Source organism: Ictalurus punctatus, chromosome 4 (genome assembly GCF_001660625.3).
Source record: "Ictalurus punctatus breed USDA103 chromosome 4, Coco_2.0, whole genome shotgun sequence".
Classification (NCBI taxonomy): Eukaryota; Metazoa; Chordata; class Actinopteri; order Siluriformes; family Ictaluridae; genus Ictalurus; species Ictalurus punctatus.
The window spans coordinates 31,138,296-31,158,787 of record NC_071284.1 but is presented as its reverse complement, the minus strand read 5'-3'; the positions used below and the strand labels follow the sequence as shown (position 1 = coordinate 31,158,787).

The window sequence follows — 20,492 nt, the reverse complement described above, 5'->3', positions numbered from 1 at the left end:
TATTCTCTCAACTATACAAATATATACACACAGCTATTCTCTCAACTATACAAATATATACTCGCAGCTATTCTCTCAACTATTCAAATATATACTCGCAGCTATTCTCTCAACTATTCAAATATATACACGCAGCTATTCTCTCAACTATACAAATATATACACACAGCAATACTCTCAACTATTCAAATATATACACACAGCTATTCTCTCAACTATACAAATATATACACACAGCAATACTCTCAACTATTCAAATATATACACACAGCTATTCTCTCAACTATACAAATATATACTCACAGCTATACTCTCAACTATACAAATATATACACACAGCTATTCTCTCAACTATACAAATATATATCGCAGCTATTCTTTCAACTATACAAATATATACTCACAGCTATTCTCTCAACTATACAAATATATACACGCAGCTATTCTCTCAACTATACAAATATATATCGCAGCTATTCTTTCAACTATACAAATATATACTCGTAGCTATTCTCTCAACTATACAAATATATACACACAGCAATACTCTCAACTATACAAATATATACACTCAGCTATTCTCTCAACTATACAAATATACACAAAGCAATACTCTCAACTATACAAATATATACACTCAGCTATTCTCTCAACTATACAAATATATACTCACAGCTATTCTCTCAACTATACAAATATATACACACAGCTATTCTCTCAACTATACAAATATATACACACAGCTATTCTCTCAACTATACAAATATATACTGTACACACAGCTATATAAGTATACAGAACCACAGCACATCCCTTTCTGAGCTATATGTAAAGTTGAGAGTATGGATTAGTCTGTTCTGAAGCAGGGAAAACACACAAAACATATGACACATTGTTCTCACTTTCCAGGCCTGGAGTCAAATATCTGTACTGTAATTTCACTGGCTAATGTTAGTAAATAATGTCACTGATTTAAAGAATAAATGATCATGAGTATCACGTTATGTATTAATGTAATAATTAATGTCATTTAATATGTTGACCTATACCTTGACTATTTAATGTAATCTGCATTGTATTCTATTATAAGAATATATTATTAACATTTTACAGTATTTTCCATGTCCATATGGACTTATGATTATGATATTTACATTTTAAATCATGAAATGAATCCACCTGGTAATGGCACCAAATATTTATTTCACACAATATTCCCCATTATTTCCCCAGACGAAAAATGCCGAGACAAATATTTCAACTGCAACGTGGTGGTCCAGGCCCGCCTGTGTGTGTATGATTACTATAAGAAGGCGTGCTGTGCGTCGTGTGCGCGTGGGGCACAGAGACATTCGACACACAGGAGCTACAGATAGGACGGACCCGATGGTGAAGTCACCCACGTCATGCCCTTCACTGGCAGGCGCTATAAGCGGACACTGCTTACTGCAAGATGCTCTGCTTTAAGTGCTGTGGACGCAAAGGGAAGCAAAAATGCAGCGACGTGATGTGATGTGATGTGATGTGATGTGATGCTCTTTAGAAACAGTCCAGAGCCTTGAATGCACTTTGTACATCACATCACTTGACTGATCTGGAGATACAGAAAAAGAGCATGCGTTCATTTTCACCGATTTATTTATACGTGTAAGATGACAATGATTATAGTGTGCCAAATACACTCAACACACGGTGCTTCCTTCGTCATTAATTCAAGCTGAAGAATCAGACAGATTCGTATGGAATTTTATAGTGTGTGTATAATATTTAATGTAAATTCCTTTACCTTGATGATGATGGTGTAGTTCATTAACTATGCAGCAAAAGGACAAGAAACTGCGTGACTCCAGTACCTGTGACTCTCGCACTGTATTTCACTGTCAGAACAGGTTCTACACATCCAGTGTGGACCACTTCACACACGTTTTCCCTATACATTTTTCACATCATCGCAGCCTTAGATTATAATGCTTATACTGTTGTTAATAAAGTAACTTCACTCACAGTTGAGCGAGCATTCTGAAGAAAAATGACGTTCCCAATTGTCTACTTTGCTTTACGGAAAAGCAGACTTCTGTTTGTCTCTGGAATCAGGATGAAGCTCTCCTGTCTAAGAAGTCAGTCGTGGATAAACGTGATGAGGAAGGTGGATGGGAATTTATCATGGCGTGAAAAGAGCGATTTGTTGTCCATGTTCATAGAAATCTCAGTGGTGTCCTGAATCTAAAAATATATATGTATTTCTCAAGACACAGGTTCATACTGCATTGAAGGAAGTTTGCTTCTTTTTTTTTTTGTATTTATTATAGCACAGTACTGTTGAATTCTGGATTCTGATTGCTCAGAAGGTGTTGATTCATTTTCCAAAACAGCAGCTCTGACAGTAGTTCCGGCTGCCAGTCACAGGTTTATATTAACGTGCTTATTCCAATAGGTTATTATTTCTATAATAATCGTGTAATTGTTGATATGGTGTTCAGTAAGGAGACTTTATTTAACATTTTATGGAAGGTGTCTCTAGTGTCAGCGTTTCATCTTTGTCTTATTAACTCAAAAAGGGGGGGGGGGGGGGGGGGGGTTGGCGTGGGAGGGACTGTTTATAGCTGCTATAACGTAACTGATAACAGGAACTAACTTGTTTGTGGACGTCTCACAAGATTAAACATAACTATTAAAGGATAAAATGTACAACATGTCTTTCTTTAATAAATTCAAAATGTAATCATGGGGAAATTGCAGTGGTATAAGAGGACGTATTGTGTTAGGGAGGGATCGGAGGGTCCACTTTGCAACGGAAGATCATGCAAGCTTCTCCTTTTTTTTTCTTTTTTTCTTTTCTTTTTTTTTTTTTTTAAAGATGTTGCTCTACTGTACACACCCTGGACTTGATTACAGTCTGTTTTAGGCAACACAATGAGTTCTCCCAATTTATTTGGAATGTGTTATACAGCTATAATGTGGGGGGGGGACATAACAAAATCATTTTAAATGCTAAACAGGCTCTGATATATTTCACCTTATTAGAACATTTAATACCTTTTTTTAATGCAAAATTTGTCAAATGTTATTTGCGATTTCTCTTTAATAAGGCTAATTAATCACACAGTTTGTTGGAAGTTTGTTGAAAAGAGCATTCTGGAGCTAAGTCTGTGTTTGATTTGTGCGTGTGTGTGTGTGTGTGTGTGTGTGTGTGTGTGTGTGTGTGTGTGTGTGTGTGTGTGTGTGTGTATACGTGTAGACTAACATTCAGTACAATAATTTATCTCATAGCCAAGGAATAATTTGTACCATAACATTTTGACTTGCAATGGTTTGGGAAAAATCAAAAAGACATCAGCTCTATACTTAATTATAAGCTACACTGACAATCAGGAGTTCTTAAAACATTCTTATACTTTAGCATGTTTGTATAAATGACCTCATTTTAAATACTCCAAAAGTTAAATAATAATAATAATAATAATAATAATAATAATAAAATCTTACCATGTGTACTTGAATCAAGAAATATTTATTATTAAATGTTTAGTGAATTGAGAAATGTAAGATCAGAAGAATCTAGAAGATGAAATCTAATTGGAAAAATCTTTATCACTCTAATTAGACACTTAAAGCTCACCACATTTATGTTTTACAGTTAATACTAGCCCTCGAAACAAGGGGTTTAAGTGCACATGCCTTTTAATACAGCACTGATACAGTGGCTGATATTTCATCTTAAACATAATTAGCATTTGGATCAGTTTAAATCTAATATTTTTATCTGATTTTTATAAAACTTTAATGGTTCACCAGTAATTTAACCCTTAAAATGCGTACTATGTGTCGGTATGATCTGTGAGCTCGTTTCCCCTGAATCTTTCAGTTAGACACCTACTTTCCTAGTATTCTAACAATGTTCCAATAGTGAAATGCCAGAAATATTGAAAATTATTTGTGTATAACAGTCTTTGGGAGCTTGACGAAATAACTGTATGAGTAGTTAGGAGCTCCATTCTGTAATTTGCAACACGGTCTGTGTTAGAGAAGTGACAAAATATTCAAATAAAATCTATTTTATTTTAATGCCATTCTGTTGTCAGTGAAATATTATGTTTCACGTTGGCATGGAAGTTTAAACATTCCTTGAAACACCCATCCATCTAAGGGTAACAGGATATCAGTAGAGCATAAGTTAATAATAATAACAATAATAATAATAATAATATGTTAATAATTTAGTATTGCAGCTATGTGATGTATTTGTTGCCATTGTATCTAGCAAGGCAGACGTCAATGCAGTGTATAAACTTTCTCGCTAGTTTATATTCCTTAATTTTCTGTTTTATAGGTGTTTTTTTTTTTTTTACTTTTGTTTGTATTTATATTTTAAATTTACTCAGTGTTTACATTTTGTGTATCACGAAACCCAGACTCATCATTATCCATTCATTCACAAAAGAAATGCTTACTGTTTTACAGAACCGATTAAAGACCCAGGTTTGAAATTAGTTTTGTTTTTATTAACACAGCCTCTTTTTATATGCATATAATATGTGACTAACACTTGTTTATTGAATGAGTATAATATTTGTACTAATTGATGATTTGCAAATGAGCCAGTTCTTTTTAAGGATTCAAGGATTCTTTTTAAATGACTCAGCTAAGTCAATTCACCAGAAGTGAATCTCAAGATACTGTTCAGCAGAAACATTTTCCATATGATGTTTAAGCTTTGTGTGACTCGGCATCTGATGCCTATTGTTTCCATCATCTTAGATTTGTTAATAATTTTTGTTGTTGATGTAGATGTAAAGCTCATTCATCGTGTGTAGAAACATATACTAACATTTATTTCTACTTCCCAAAGTTTTTTTTAAACGTTATGGGGATGTTTCCCAAATCATCCCAGGTTATTGCAATGGTTCCCAAGAGGTTAAAAATTTTTTAAAAGTTATTGGAACGTTATAAGAATGTTCTCCAAACCATCCTGGGGTACTGAAGAGGTTAACATTTTTTAAAAGGTTATGGGAATGTTCTCCAAACCTTCCTGAGAAATTGAAAGGTTCCCAAGATTTTACATTTTCTAAAAGTTATGGAACATTATAAGATCGTTCCCTCAACCATAAGGCACAGCTGAAGCTAAATACTTTTTTTCTGGAAATCTAAACAGGAACTGTTCTGGGAACCAATACCCGTTGCTTCGACGCCATTTCGAAATAACTTGAGTACTTTACCTTTAACCTACTCAAATCTGCTGCGTTTATGAAACAAGTCACGTGACAAGACCCTGGCCAATCAGAATGAAGCTCTCACTTCCGACTCTCGCGTGCATTCCTCCGACTCAGACACTGGAGTAGCCGCACGAGCAGGTAAGTTTGTGTAAATCTAATTTCCCTAATGAATGCTTTAAATGTTTATTTCATTCCGAGTTTGTCCATGCAAATAAGACGATGACGTGTTTCACACCGAAGCCATGTCTGGTTCACTGATTAGTGTTTATCTTTAGCATTCGTGCATGGCTACATGTGAGTTAATCATGATTAAAAGAAGCACTTTAAAATCCTTATCAGAGCAACTAGTGCACAATGTAAATAACATGTTCTCATCCCCCCTTCCCCCCCCCCCTTTAGGTCTCATCACTGTGTGTTTAAGATGCACGTCGACACTTACGTCATTACTGGAGGCGGAGGATATTTTGGCTTCCGGTATGTAATCATTAAACTCTAATTAAATCGCATGGATCTGATTCTTTGTTGCATGTATTTTTTTTTTCTAGACGTGAAACGTTACATGGTAAGAGTTAAGTCCGTGCAGTACTCACATGTAACGCTAGGTGGAGACACTAAACCATTACATGTGATCCTTAAACTTTTAGATGGATGGGTTTATTGGATGAATGGATGGATTGATTGAATGGCTGGATTGATTGGTTGATTGATGGATGGATTAATTGATTGGATGGATGGATTAATAAATGGATGGATTGATTGGTTGATGGATGGATGGATGGATTTTTTGATCGGATGGATGGATGGATGGATGGATGGATGGATTGGTTGATGGATTGATGGATTTATTGATTGAATGGATGGATGGATGGACTGATTTATTCATAGGATGGATGAGTAATTGGATTGATTGCTTGGTGGATTGATGGATTTATTGATTGGATGGATGGATGGATTTATTGAATGGATGGATGGATGGATGGATGGATTGATTGGTGGATGGATTGATTGGTTGATAGATGGATAGATGGATGGATTGATTGGTTGATGGAAAGATGGATGGATTTATTGATTGGATGGATGGATGGATTGATGGATTGATGGATGGATGGATTAATTGACTAATCTGAAAGGTTCCCTAACTCTTAATTTACTAAATTAATGTGTCTTTATGGCTAGGTACATTAAGTACAGTCACAATACAATATATAAATACAATAAGTACCACTAAGGTAGTGCAAATAGAAGGATGGATACAAATGAAATGGGGATGTTTTCCACGGTTAAAAACTTCACAATGTGAAACAAGTAGATAAGGTCAAGTAGAAGAGGACATTAGACAGATGAGTCCATAGATGAATAGATCCCATATACTGTATAAATATGAGATAAATATGATAAATGTTATTGCATATGCAGAAATTATGCACCAGATATAGAAATAAGATTAAAAACATGAGGAAAATATGAGTGGAGTGTGGAATGTAAAAGATGAGAGGTAATTTAAAGCTTAGGTAAAATTAGAGGAAAGTAGGTCTCTAACGCTTAAATGGGAGGAGTTGAATAAAATTAGAATTTTTTTTTTTTACTCATTGAGGCCGCCCCCATTTTCACTAAAGTACACAAAGCCCCACCCCCAAAACTTATGATGGTTTAATTAGCGTAACCAATCCCTCCGTGATTTTGTGATTTTACGATCGCAGAAATGAACACGCGCTCTGCAATATTCAGAGGATCTTGCAATTTTTCAAAATGACAAGACGCGTCATGTGACGTCATCGCGACGCACATTCGGACAAAGCCCTCTTCGATTCATGTGCGTCGAACAGTTAAAAGGTCTAAAGCTGACAACAAACTTCACTGCAAAAGACCGTGGAATTGCAATTTCGCCAGCTCAAGTAGTTTTCCACAAAAAAAAGCTTTAACGAAACGCCCTGCAAGTTGCCTTGCAAATTTTTTAAAATGCCGCAGCAAAATCAAGCGTTTTTAGCCACAGCAATCACCAAAAAAAATACTCCTACTAATGATTTATGATGATGTGAAGGCGCATTGGGGGCGTGTCTTCAAAATGACTGACAAGACACCAATCCAAATACAAACAAACATTCCGGACCGAACAGCCATGTTTTCATATTTTTTTACATAATACACTTTTCTGAGACAATGGCTTAGACAATTATACATTTTTTATTATTATTTCAATATAATCTTTCACATTATTTAAACTAGTAAGAAATAAAAAAAATATTGACTATTGCACCTTTTAAAGGAAAACGTCACTCTGAAACACGGTAAAAATGTTTAGGTCTATATTGGAAAAATTTGTGAGGTATTGGTGTGAGGTATTTGGTGTTGTATTTTTATATCATCATATCATATGATACGGCATATCATCACCAGGCAGTCGAACAGCATTGTGGGTAATGTTACCCAAAGTGAAATTAGACCAGCATGTCAGCGAAAGAAGTTTAAACTAGAAAGGTAAACTCAGACTTTCATTAAAAAGTACACCTTTAATTTTGTAATAAATAAAGACTTAAAGATTAGAACCTGATTAGTTATTAATATTTATTGTTGGTTATTGCAAATAAACAGTACTCATTTATTGATGATGATGATGATGATGATAATGTGAAAAGCTTATTACAGACTTATGAAATAATTATGCATTTGAATTAATTTATTTTTTCACAGCCTTGCTTGCTCTCTCAGCAAGAAGTCCTTCAGAGTCGTCCTGTTTGATGCGAGGTCTCCTAGTGAAGCGTTGCCCGAGGGCGTGGAGTTCATCCAGGGTGACGTTCGGGATTTCACGCAGGTGGTAAACGCATTGCGCGGCGCAGACTGCGTTTTCCACATCGCGTCGTACGGGATGTCCGGGAGAGAGCAACTCAACAGGAAGCTGATTGAAGAGGTAAACCTTCAGGGGACGGAAAATGTTATTCAGGCGTGCGTGGATCTCCAGGTTCCTCGACTGGTATACACCAGCACCTTCAACGTGGTCTTCGGTGGCCAGGTCATAAAAAACGGTGACGAAACACTTCCTTATCTGCCTTTACACCTCCATCCGGACCACTACTCCAGGACCAAGTCATTGGCAGAAACACGGGTGCTAAAGGCTAATGGATCGCATCTAGCGGGTGAAGGTGGGGTCTTGCGCACGTGCGCCCTCCGTCCGGCTGGGATTTACGGCCCGGGAGAGGAGCGACATCTTCCTAGGATTGTGGGATACATCGAGCGTGGCCTCTTTAAGTTTGTGTATGGGGATCCTGAGAGTCTAGTGGAGTTTGTCCACGTTGATAACCTAGTCTCTGCGCACGAGTTAGCTGCGGAAGCGCTAACGGATAAACGTCAGCACCGTGCTGCCGGACAGGCTTACTTTATCTCAGACGGCAGGCCGATCAACAACTTTGAGTTCTTTAGGCCGTTAGTGGAAGGTCTGGGTTACTCTTTCCCCAAGCTACGGCTTCCGGTTTCTCTCATTTACTTCTTTGCGTTCCTCACAGAGATTGTTCACAGCGTCATCGGCCGTGTCTACAACTTCCAACCTCTTCTGACGCGTGCTGAAGTTTACAAGACTGGAGTCACACACTATTTCAGTATGGAGAAGGCCAGAGCCGAGCTCGGTTACAACCCCAAGAAGTATGACCTTGGAGAAGTGGTGGAGTGGTTCAGGAGCAGAGGGCATGGGAAAAAGCAAGTCACTTCGCCCATTAAAAAACTGATCCTCGACGCTGTGCTGTTTCTTATCTTTGTGGCGTTGGTTCTCTCTTTCCTGCCAGTCGTGGGTCAATAAAGTGCCACAGCAGAGCTTTCAGTGTGTTCAGTTTTTCTATAGATTTCTATTTTAAAAAATAAGCATTATATCTCCGTTAATAAAAATGTTTCCTGGAAAACTAAACAGGAACCAAAAACAAACATTCCCAGAACGTTCTGGGAACCAATCGTTGTTAGATTTCTGTTGACCAATCAGAACGTTAGAAGTTTTAACGTTTTCTTTAGCTACCCTCCGATGACTAAATACACAGCACCATGTACACGTATACTAACTTAAATCTCCTTGTACCTGTACGAACTAAAGACGCTTATGAAATAAGTCACATGACAAGAACTTGACCAATAAGAACGGAGCACTCTTGGGTATAAATCTACAGTATCAAGGGTGAGAAACTTTTTTTTGGAAAGTGTAAATCTTTAGAGTATCTACGTTGGACCATCTAGAGTGTGTGATAGTTCTGTAACCTATCATTGTGTGTTATTTGTATTCACAATTTTTTATTGTGTCAATGAATTAACATCATACTGCAGTATTTGGTTATCTTGGCTGAAGTTACCTGATTTACTCATGTGTGTGTGTATATATATATATATATATATATATATATATATATATATTTATTTATTTATTTATATTACACACATACCAGACTGAGAGATTAAAGGGTCAAGAAACCTTCACAGGTGTTTTGAGTTTATTATCAGATTAGAGTTCTTCTCAGGTCGACATTTCTTTATCATAAATTCTTTATTCTAATATTTTAAGATACTGGATTTTTTTTTATTTCCGTGAGCTGTGAGCCGTAATCATCGAGATTAAAACAAACAAAAAAAAGGCTTGAAATATTTCACTTTGTGTAATGAATCTAGAATATATGAAAGTTACATTTTTTAAAATTAAATTATAGAAAAAATTTACTTTTCCACGATATTCTTATTTTTTGAGATGCACCTGTGTGTGTGCATGTGCATGTGTGTGTGTGTGTGTGTGTGTGTGTGTGTGTGTGTGTGTGTGTGTGTTATAGATAGATATGTTTTGTTTTATTAATATAACGCCTCATTCATATGTTCCAACAGTTTTTGAACTAGTCATGGCATAATTATTTAATCTTTTTTTTTTTTTCCTAAATATTTCGAGTCAGAATTTGAAGGCTTGTAAATGTAACATATGAACGCAAATGTTTTGATTTAAAATACGCGCAGTGAAACTGTTTTGTTCCTAATTTGTCAGATAATACTGAGCAAAAAAACCCAAACACCAGATTGTCATTATTATTTTATCCGTCACCAAGCAGCTCTGCTCTACCAATGAATGGTTGATGAAGGGGTGTTTGTGTAACAGGTGGCTGACGTATGATGTGAGCGTGTGGGTGTGTTCAATGACAGGTGTGTGTATTCTACAGATGGACACAAAAGACCCACTTAGAAATCCATTCTTCTTCCAAAATGCAGCCTCATGGCATGCTTTGTCTCGTGTTTACACTGACTTCAAAACCTATAAACGTATTCGTTCTGAAGATTATCCAAAGAGCGTGATCTTTAGCTCCCTTTGCAATTTTCAAAGTGTTTCAAGACTCACATGGTTTCAAACTTACCTTAGAAAAGCCATGATTGACTACTTTCTACTTCGGGTGCTTCCTTTGTCTCGAGCTCCTGCTTACATTTTTCTGATACAGACAGTTGGCTCCGCCTCTAGCTGGCTCAGGCTGTCTCAGCGCCGCCCTTTTCTCTGAAGGTCTGGTTTGCACTTGCATGTGACTACACGTGAAAATGCAGACACAGCAGCTTCACGACCATCATTGTTCATGTACTCGCCTGCGTACCTTTTGTGCATTCGGAGAAGAAAAAGCGATCTCTACTATATCAGAACAGAAAAATTCCTACACCTGAAAATTATTACATTCTTTTCAATTTAACTGAATTGTTCAATTCAATATAATCTGGCGATTTAGATTTTTATATGCGTGTTTGCCTCAGCTGCGTAGCGATGCTACGCAACCAGACCGTGAGTTTCTCTTTAAAACTTTACACTGTTATTGAGTTTGTTCTCATGACCTGTGTCTCAAATTGAAAACATTGTCCTTACGTTAAAAAAAAAAAAAAAATCTAGAACAGTGGTCAACCAACCCTGTTCCTGGAGATCTACCATCATGAAGACTTTATCTCCAACCATAATCATGCGACCTGATCGTCTAATCATTGCCTTAAGAAGTTCTTGTTCAACTAATGCAGGTGTGTTAGACTTTTCATTGGAGAACAAACCTGCTGGAAGGTAGATTTCAAGGAAGTTTTTTGGTGATCTAGAAGATCCAGATTACTGATCTGCAAAACAGACTTTTTAGTAGGTTTGAAAGCTACTTGAGAGTTTTTTAATTTACCATTCAAACACTAGCTTTAAAAGGAAAATCAGTATAGAAAAGTACAGTCTGTGTCTAATATGTTCAGCTGTGGATGTCATGTCACATCATGCTAGACGACCCGTCAATACTTACTGAACTCAGTATAGATGCGGCCACCATCTTGTCCACACATAGTTATAAGGCAACTAGGGAAGCCAGTGTTAAAGCTTTATCATTGTAACAACTAAGTTCTTTTATATAACGATATCATTTACTAAAACTTGTCATTTTAACAAATACCTGTTGCTTTGCACAATGTTCAACCCGTTCTACTCCATCCATCAACAGCCGACCACCATACTGTAGGACCACCAGATTGCACTGGGTGGTGGAATTTTCTCAGCAGCGCTGTTTCTGAGATTTTGGGAGCTCTAAATCGTGTAACATTGCCCCAAATCTCCTGAATATCACCATCACCAAGCTTCTGACAACTTTTCCAAACTTGATTTAAAACAGTTTCCATAATACGGATTTACTCTGTGGATGAATCTTCATCCACCTTTTTTGGGGGGAAATTGTGAGAACCAGTTTCAGGGCTCTACTGTAACAATTTCTAATTACAAAAATTTAGGAGCACAGTCAGAAATTTTTTTTTAAAGCATGGTTGAAGTTTAAGGGGGGGGGTTGTTTTGTTTTGTTTTTTTAAGAGATGGTAACATTAATGTGCCACAATATAACACACAAGTAGGCATGAGAAAAAGCTTGTCAATTATGACAGAATTAGGGAACATAGTATGAGCCATGACATATTAATTAACCCTCTGATAAACTGAATGTAATATTTTCAGTTAATTTTGACTGACCGTAACATGTTCCACCTTGTAAACAAATACAATAAACCTCAATGTTCAGTGTTTTGAAGTCTGCTCCTCTTAAATATATTTAAAGCTAGACTATTAGACATTTTCCACTGTCATGGTTCTGGGCTGGAGTCAGTTCTCGAACTGATCTCTGTATATTGTGTATATATTTGAATAATCTCATATAGGATGTGATTGGGTGAGTTCATTTACCCGTCAGATGCAAAGCTCTTTAGTTTAATGGTGTTCATTAGGGATGCATCCGATCAGGATTTTTACAGCCGATACCGATCCAGATACCAATCTTTTTTTGTTTAAACTTTAATTAGGAGGTCATAAACAGTTAAATGTAATCTCTCTACTCATGGTCACTATTAATTGAGTTAAAATAATAGCAATGAGAAATACTGTTGGTTAATTGATAAACAGCATAAAATATTTCTTTTTAAATAACTAATGTTTACAGACCGAACAGTTGCTACTCTTGATTATGATTTGTGAGGAATTATTTAATAAAGAAGATTGAAACCCACCTTGTAGCGTTAGCAGCATTATTAATTTACTCTGCCCAACGCCGCTGTGTCTACACGAGCAGGTCGCAGGTGCAGGTTCAGGTCATTTTGCGTGATCACTAAAATATGCGATTTGTGAGATCAGGAAATTGAGAGAAGCAGATGATGTACAGTGTTACTCTTCATCATAATGGCTGTTACATACCCCTTGCAGAATCTACAAAATCTTCATACTTTTAACAAAATAAGATAAAAATCCCATGTTCTTCTTTATTTAGTCCTGCCCTGAATAAGCTATTTCACATAACAGATGTTTACCTATAGTCCACAAGACAATAGCTGAATTTATAAAAATTATCCCGTTCAAAAGTTTACATGCCCTTGATTCTGTATACTGTGTGTCGTTACCTGGATGATCCGCAACTGTTTTTATGTTTTGTGACAATTGATCATATATATATATATGATCAATTGATCAATTGACAATTGATCATATATATATATATAATCTTTGTTAATTTTTTTTTTGCAAATTCTTTGATATCCACGAGAGCAGAGTATTTTTGTGAATCTTTTTAACATAAGCTCAAAAGGTTAAAAAATAAAGACAATTTTTCCACAGCCTTCTTTGCTCATATTTACCAAGGGTGCCAATATTAGAGGGCACTGTATAATGACTGTTCAAGTTTAATAGAAAATATACTATCATCCTTGCAATAACAAGAAAGAGAAACAATCTAGATTTGTTTTTGTTTTGTGTTTTTTAAGTTGAATTTATTGTTGGATTACTATCACTCTGCAGCCATAATCTGTTCATTTTTGATTTTTTGAGTTTGGCCGTCTTTCCAAACTAAAATGGTCCTGTGGTCCATTGATGTTCTAGAACATCTTCAGGGTTTCCTGAAAAAGAAATGCAGTAGTCTGACATGACATGAGTTTTCATTAAAGATCCTCACGGGTTGGTGACGAGCTTCCCTCGCCTTCAGGAGTGCGTCCATATCATCCACCTACAAGCGCACGCGCACATACACATATGAGGAATATGTGAACGCTGAACTGCAACTACCGGCACGGACTCATGTAGATGGTCATCCTAGGAACATCCATCCATCCATCCATCTATTTTTTATACTGCTTATCCTACGGGGTCTCAGGGAACCTGGAGCCTATCCCAGGGAGCATCGGGCACAATCACACACCCATTCATACACTACAGATACTTTGGACATGCCAATCAGCCTACCTTGCAAGTCTTTGTGTGCGAAAGTGTCTGTTATAGTGTCACGATTCAAAGGTGGAGACGGATGCAAACGCAGAATTTCAAATATTTAATAGATAACCCAACAAACTACAAAAGGCACTAAGAAAACAAGGCAAAATACTGTGGCTAAGGCTGAACATGAACTAAGAAACAAAACATGGGAACAGGGACAAAGGTAAAGTTAGACAAACGTAAGACAAGGAAGCAGCGCAAACAGTAGCTATATATAGGAGTACTCGTTAAACAGAAACATTATACAGGTGCAGGTGGTCTGGTGACATTGATGTAGTAAGGTGCAGTGGCTGCTGGGAAATGTCCAGAGTTCCTTCCTTGATACATGACAGAACCCCCCCAAGGGCGCTTCTTCTGGAGTGCCAAAATGCACTCTGTCCCTCTGGCGGTCCTGGCCCCCTGGGTAAAATGTCCCCAGCTGAACCAGAAGACTGAGTGGCGTCCTCAGCGGAGCAAGAAAGCAGAGCGACGTCCTCTGCGGGACAGGTAAGCAGAGCGACGTCCTCTGCGGGACAGGTAAGCAGAGCGGCGTCCTCAGCGGGACAGGTAAGCAGAGCGGCGTCCTCAACTGGACAGGAAGGCAGAGCTTGGTTGTCTGTGTCAGCAGACTCGGGCATGATATCCCCGGCCCGGCTTGAATGCAGAGCAATGGCCACTGCACAGTCAGCGGGAGGAACAAGGCTCAAGGCAGAGCCTGATGGGGAAGCGATGTTCCCCATGATGCTAGAAGGGAGCGTGCCACTCTCCGTGGGGGGAGCGAGGTTCTCCACAAGGCCAGAGAGGGGAGCGAGGTTCTCTGCGAGGCCAGAGGGAAGCTCCAAGATTTCCACTAGGCCAGAGAGGGGAGTGAGGTTCTCCACGAGGCCAAAGGGAGGAACAATGCTCTCTGCGAAGCACGAGGGGGAAATGATACCCTCCATGGAGCAGGAAGGGGGAGTGACATACGGCGCGCAGTAAAGAAGAGGAGCGACATTAGCGGAAAAAGGAGGCAGAGCGACGTCCTCAGCGAAGCAGGATGACCGAGCAACGACTTCAGCCGAGCAGAAAGGCTGATCGGCGTCCTCAGACAAGCAGGGAGGCTGACTGATGTTCCCCGTTGACTCTGTTTGCTGGACTAGATCCATAATAGGAGAGAGTGTGTGGGAGATGGTACCAGCCCAGTTAAAAGTCTCCCACTTGTACCGGGACTCCTGGACCCTGAAAAATTCCACTGCATCCATTGTTAGGTCATACGTTCACGATTCAAAGGTGGAGATGGATGCAAAGAATTTCAAACATTTAATAGATAACCCAACAAACTACAAAAGACAAAGACAACAAGGCAAAATACTGTGGCTAAGACTAAACATACACTAAGAAACAAAACATGGTAACAGGGACAAAGGTAAAGTTAGACAAACGGAAGCAGTGCAAACAGTGGCTATGTATAGGAGTGCTCTTAAGTGATATGGGTGCAGGTGGTCATGTGACATTGATGTAGTACGGTGCAGTGCTGCTGGGAAATGAAGTCCAGAGTTCCTTCCTTGATACATGACATATAGCTACTTTTTGGCAAAGATTGCATTAAACTGCGCCTAAAAAAAGGAGATAAGGAAGTATTTTTAGATGAAGATGTCAGTGTCTCAGCCATTTGTCTTAATGGTAATTTGTGGCTTATAAAAGGCATACCTTCAGTTGCTGGTTAATGCGGTTGAGACACTGGATCTCTTCGGTGCGATTCTTCTCTTCAACCCGTCGCCGGTCATTTTCTCGTTTCTCAATTGCCTCACATTTAGCCTTCTGCTCATTCACCTGTCTTTCCAGTTCCCTCCTCTCATTCACCAGTTCTACAATCTGCCCAAGTTACAATTTCAGTTAGAGAAGATCTATGGTTTTTAAAAGTGAAAGTTAAAGAAACAGGGATGAATAGCAGTGAATACATTTTTCTCAGTGTCTGTCTTCTGTTGCTCAACCTGCAGAGCTTGCTTCATGCCACAGGCCACACTGTTCTCATACAGGGTCTGATAGGCAGCAATGGTCATGCGAATCTCATCTCTCACTCGTAAAAGCAGCAGTCCTCTCTCAGCACAGTTGATGGTAACTTGTCTGATGAGCTCATCTAAATGAATAAGAAAGTAGTGTATATGCATTTGATTATGTTGCTATTTAGGTTTTGTACTAAATGTGTAAGATGTTGCTGTGTTTTTTTCACGACCCGGTGGTGTCAAGAAACTGCAGGTTTCATGCAAGCAAAACCCTTAATGATTACACCCAAGACATTTTTTCGTTGATGTGTTAGCACTGATAATGGACTGTGTCTCCTGGTTGTTACGAATAATTCACCAATAATGCAGATTATGTAATCATGTTCGAATGAGCCCTTTCGTTAACCTACCAAAGCACTCTGTGTAGAGCTCTCTGCGGACGGGGCAAATGCCCTTCTTTCTGGCCTGTCTCTGCTGCAGTCTGAAATCCAGTTCCTCTTGCAGGTGAATGATGTCTAACCGAGTGCATGGCGTGCTGGACACCTGCTGTACCCACAGCTGATCATTCTCCATCCATTCTCTGCAACACATAAGTTCACACATAAGCACTCGTACAGTGGAACATATAATTAGTACAACTATGGAAAAGCAGGATGGCCTTACCTTGGTGGTAGGATGGAATTAAGAATATCCTCTGTTTGCTGTTCAATGGCACTGGGTGAAGGGCTTGTGGATTTGGGTGGAGGTGGAACTGGATCAGAGATGGCAGGCTGCTGGGGACAGTTGGAAGTGAGAGATTTTCAGTGTTATAAAGGGGAAAGATTGCTGGCTGGTTTCAGGTAAATTACAAACACCGTAGTCAGCTGTCATCAACAACAGCTGAACAGAACCGCCTGATATTGCTTAACTCGTAAGAACCCACTGTGACAAAGTCGTCACAAATACTGGGATGATCTGGACAGTTCTTTTTAAAGCTTTATCCCTGACTTTTAACTCAGGAAATCCCTAAGTGACATCTACTGAACATCCAGGTTAGGTATGACATCATTTCCAAATTGGCGGTCTGCCTGGTTGGCACATGTCGCAGTGTCAGTAATTTTTTTTTTTTTTTTTTTTTTTTTTTTTAAAAATGTTTTTGTTACTAAAGGTATGTTTCAATCCATTTAACAACTGTAATGTTCTAATAACATGTCCTATATTACATTTAACCTGTTTTTTTGCACATTTCTTGAACAAATTTATATAAAACAAGTTATGAAAATATCATCATGACATGTAAATCACATCGGGCTGTAAAACTTAAAAAAGTAGGTTGAAATTGTGATGTGACGTCTTTGTTACATTAATTAACATGGTGGAAAAATTATTTCCACTGAGCGTTTTTGTTTGTTTGTTTGTTTTACAGTCTTATCTCACAAGGTACATGTTTTTACAGTGTTGTTGCACTATTTACCTGTTTAGCTTGTTGAGAAGACCTCCAGTGTGAGGTACTTATTTATTTTTATTCACTTTGCACATTTTCATTTGTTTTAATTTGTAGTTAAACCTTTCCTCGAAAGGTATCGTTTTGATCTATGTTATGGAAATGCAAGTAAGAAGGCTGGGTTTTTTTTTTGTTTTGTTTTGTTTTGTTTTTTGTAAAATTAAGTTTGTTGTATAACTACATTACTATAACCATCAAAGGTATAGTTTTGAGACATGTTGTGGAAAAGCTAATAAAAAGGGAAACTAGTGTTAACTCTGAGAAATTGTTGTTGTTAAACCTAATGGTCACAGTTATGTAGTTTTGAAATCCATCCATCCATCCATCCATCTTCTACCGCTTACTCCTTTTCAGGGTCACTGGGATCCTGGAGACTATCCCAGGGAGCATCGGGCACAAGGCGGGGTACACCCTGGACAGAGTGCCAGTCCATTGCAGGGCACACACTCACACACCCATTCATACACTACGGACACTTTGGACATGCCAATCAGCCTACCATGCATGTCTTTGGACTGGGGCAGGAAACCAGAGTACCCGGAGGAAACCCCCGCAGCACGGCGAGAACATGCAAACTCCACACACACATGGCCCCGGCGGGACTCGAACCCCCGACCCTGGAGGTTTTTTGTTATACCTACCCAGCAGAGCAATCATTCTGATATATATTGTGAAAAAGCAAATAAACAGGAAAATCTGTGTTATTAAGCAAAAAAAAAAAAAAAAAAAAAAACTGACAGTTTATTATTTTTTTATCCAGTTTAGGAATAAACGCCCAATGCAACATATGTAACATTAAAAATGTACTACACATGTCCAACGCGACATACATGTAACATTAAAGATCTCTCACAAGGAAAGGTTTTATTTAAAAAAAAAAAAAAAAAAAGTGTTCTATGTGGATAATTTGGTCGGTTTCATATCCCCCATATTTTTCCTATAAGGAGAAACGGGTCCAGGTTCTTACGGGTTAAAGTTAGTCTCATATGGAAATACAATTATCATATTTATCTCTAGTTATATTTCAACTAACAAGGATTGCAGCTAGTCAGCTTTACCGTTGGTGAGTTCTCGTTCTCGGTGTCCTCGCTCACAAGCTCCGGGTTGTTGTATTTGAGCAAAGATTCAACAGGAGGAATCATGGTCATTTTTGTTTGTTTGCAATTAAGCCTTCGAAGTGATCAAAAGTCTCAGGGAACGACGCTATTTTTTGATTAACCGTCTTAGTAGCAGAGCGCTTATATTCTCTGCGTCACCATGGCAACAAGCTTCGCTGAATTTAGAATCAGAATGAGCTTTATTGCCAAGTATGTTTACACACATACGGAATATCACACAATATAAAAGAATAAGCAATACAATTAAATATAATACAATAGTGTCAAAGACATAGAAAAAAATATATAGCCAGGATAAAAATTAGACAGCAAATGTACATATGATTTAACCGTTTATTTTATTAAATATCAAATATTTAAAAGTTGTGGACAGGGCATCCATCATCCCCGAAGTCAATGGGTTTTTGTTGTTGTTGCTTGTTAAAAGCCTGAAATAAGGTATGTGGTTAACAAAGTTCAAGATATGTTCACGTTTATACTATGCCATTAAATATATCAGTATTACCCCACTCAGGATTAAATAAATAATAATAAATAAATAAATAGTTTTTACGTGTCTGGGAAAAGACGGTTGCTAACAAGTGGCTAAATGGGGCTATAGTGGTTGTCGGGGACATTAGACGTCATCACGCTGAACAGGAGAATTCATCTACTGCAGCCTCGTTGTGTTTATACTCGCACTCTTGCAACTTGTAGATTTGTTAATTTATAGTATTTTCCAATTGTACTGTTTTTAAAAATACAATTGATTGAAAGAGTTGTCGGAAGCTTAGTGGTGGTGCCGTTGAAGTCATGTGACCATCGTGTAGTTAGTTTAACACAAAAATGGTTTACTGGCCACAAAATCAAGGTCCTGCCATGGCCATCCCGGTCCGCTGACTTGAAACCCATAGAAAACCTGTGTGGTGAACTGAAGAGGAGAGTCCAAGTGGAGACTCTGTATGGAGAAATTATCTCAGATCCCTTGCCATGTCATCAGGCATTATAGGAGAAGACTCAGAGCTGTTATCTTGGCAAAGAGAGGTAGCACAAAGTATTGACTAAAAGGGTGCCAATAATTGTTGCACACATATTTATCAAAGTTTTTTTTTCAGTCGCAAATGCGAGTGAAATGGTCGCCCTGTAGAAAGTTTTTTTCTGTTTGGCGTGATGATGTTTAATGTTCCCGACAACCTCTGTAGTGCCATTTAGCAACATATTAGTATCATGATTTCCCCTCACGCAAAGTGCTGGAACACGAAGCGAAGCTGGCAGCTCGAGCGCTAAAATGCTCTCGTTTCAGGGTTTTGGCGTTACAAAATGACGTCATCCCTGCGCCGCTCTATAGTGACTAGCTGTAAGTTTAGGAAGCGCTTGATTTGATCTGCAGGAGAGTTTTCTATGAGTGGAGGACGAACTTTAAACGTCAATATCGCAGTCGATCATGTTTATGTAATCGTGGGCAGTCAAATCGTAGTCGCGATCAATATTCGATTCATTGTGCAGCCCTAATACCAGCTGACGGAAGATTTAGTGCGTGCTTTTTATTATTAATATTATACATCATTAAATATTTTTTTGGCTTAGAAGTGAGTCCAAATAACTTCCACTACTGCCTTTCAGACTTTACCCTGAATGTGCATTTCATGCTCCCAGCTGGCTGTGCAGTTGACTTTTTATGGAGTTTTGTGGGCGTGACTACATGCAAATGAGCAGTGTCTGTGAGCTTGGTGATCGACATCACATACGCGCATGAGTATTAAGAATATCAGCACCATGGCAGAAGATTTTAGTTCGGTTTAGCTTAGACAAACATTTACACAGAACTTTATTAAAAGATTGATCAACGAAACCCATCGTACATGGGGGGGAAATACCGGTTCCTAGCTGTACACCTATAAAGTGGAGGGTTACCTCCCTCTCCCTCTCACCTCCTGTCGAGCTACACATGATATCCCGGACCTGCCTACCTGATCCATC

At 38.3% G+C, this 20,492-nt stretch overlaps 3 protein-coding genes across 6 annotated transcripts in view; 2 read left to right on the top strand and 1 right to left on the bottom strand.

Annotated features, from left to right (window-relative positions):
- The window catches only part of adamtsl7 (ADAMTS-like 7), a 51,280-nt gene extending 48,717 nt beyond the window's left edge, over positions 1 to 2,563 (top strand). For both annotated transcript variants that reach the window (XM_047153385.2, XM_053678159.1), the window contains one exon: positions 1,234 to 2,563. In XM_047153385.2, coding sequence (XP_047009341.2) covers positions 1,234 to 1,376 — 143 coding nt within the window. In that variant the 3' untranslated portion in view covers positions 1,377 to 2,563. The remainder of the gene's footprint in view (positions 1 to 1,233) is intronic.
- A 2,679-nt stretch (positions 2,564 to 5,242) lies between these two features.
- sdr42e1 (short chain dehydrogenase/reductase family 42E, member 1) lies at positions 5,243 to 9,017 on the top strand. Of its 2 annotated transcripts, XM_047153384.2 has the most exons (3): positions 5,243 to 5,351; positions 5,613 to 5,687; positions 7,905 to 9,017. In XM_047153384.2, the coding sequence occupies exons 2-3, from the start codon at positions 5,635 to 5,637 to the stop codon at positions 9,001 to 9,003; spliced, it is 1,152 nt and encodes a 383-aa protein (XP_047009340.2). In that variant the 5' UTR covers positions 5,243 to 5,351; positions 5,613 to 5,634; the 3' UTR covers positions 9,004 to 9,017. The 2 variants fall into 2 exon arrangements, with proteins under 2 accessions (XP_047009340.2, XP_047009339.2); XM_047153383.2 differs by lacking the exons at positions 5,243 to 5,351; positions 5,613 to 5,687 and adding an exon at positions 7,573 to 7,691.
- Positions 9,018 to 14,182: 5,165 nt separating this feature from the next.
- Positions 14,183 to 18,699, bottom strand: LOC108264031 (axonemal dynein light intermediate polypeptide 1). 2 transcript variants are annotated; one of them, XM_017465323.3, is made up of 6 exons: positions 18,474 to 18,699; positions 16,596 to 16,705; positions 16,343 to 16,512; positions 15,888 to 16,066; positions 15,637 to 15,801; positions 14,183 to 15,542 (listed from the first exon to the last, which is right to left on the bottom strand). In XM_017465323.3, exons 1-6 carry the CDS (start codon positions 18,561 to 18,563, stop codon positions 15,510 to 15,512), a joined length of 747 nt encoding a protein of 248 aa, XP_017320812.1. In that variant the 5' UTR covers positions 18,564 to 18,699; the 3' UTR covers positions 14,183 to 15,509. The 2 variants fall into 2 exon arrangements, with proteins under 2 accessions (XP_017320812.1, XP_017320813.1); XM_017465324.3 differs by having other exon boundaries at positions 16,596 to 16,702; positions 18,474 to 18,698.
- Positions 18,700 to 20,492: the final 1,793 nt, after the last annotated feature.

Excerpts from the sequence above, each read along its gene's own strand:
- sdr42e1 (XM_047153383.2), top strand. The coding sequence starts at position 7,588 with ATGATACGGCATATCATCACCAGGCAGTCGAACAGCATTGTGGGTAAT. Across the intron at positions 7,692-7,904 it reads AAGAAGTTTAAACTAGAAAG|CCTTGCTTGCTCTCTCAGCA; the intron begins GTAAACTCAGAC and ends ATTTTTTCACAG.
- LOC108264031 (XM_017465323.3), bottom strand. The coding sequence starts at position 18,563 with ATGACCATGATTCCTCCTGTTGAATCTTTGCTCAAATACAACAACCCG. Across the intron at positions 16,067-16,342 it reads GCTCTACACAGAGTGCTTTG|ATGAGCTCATCAGACAAGTT; the intron begins GTAGGTTAACGA and ends TTATTCATTTAG. Across the intron at positions 15,802-15,887 it reads AGACAGACACTGAGAAAAAT|ATTGTAGAACTGGTGAATGA; the intron begins GTATTCACTGCT and ends TAACTTGGGCAG.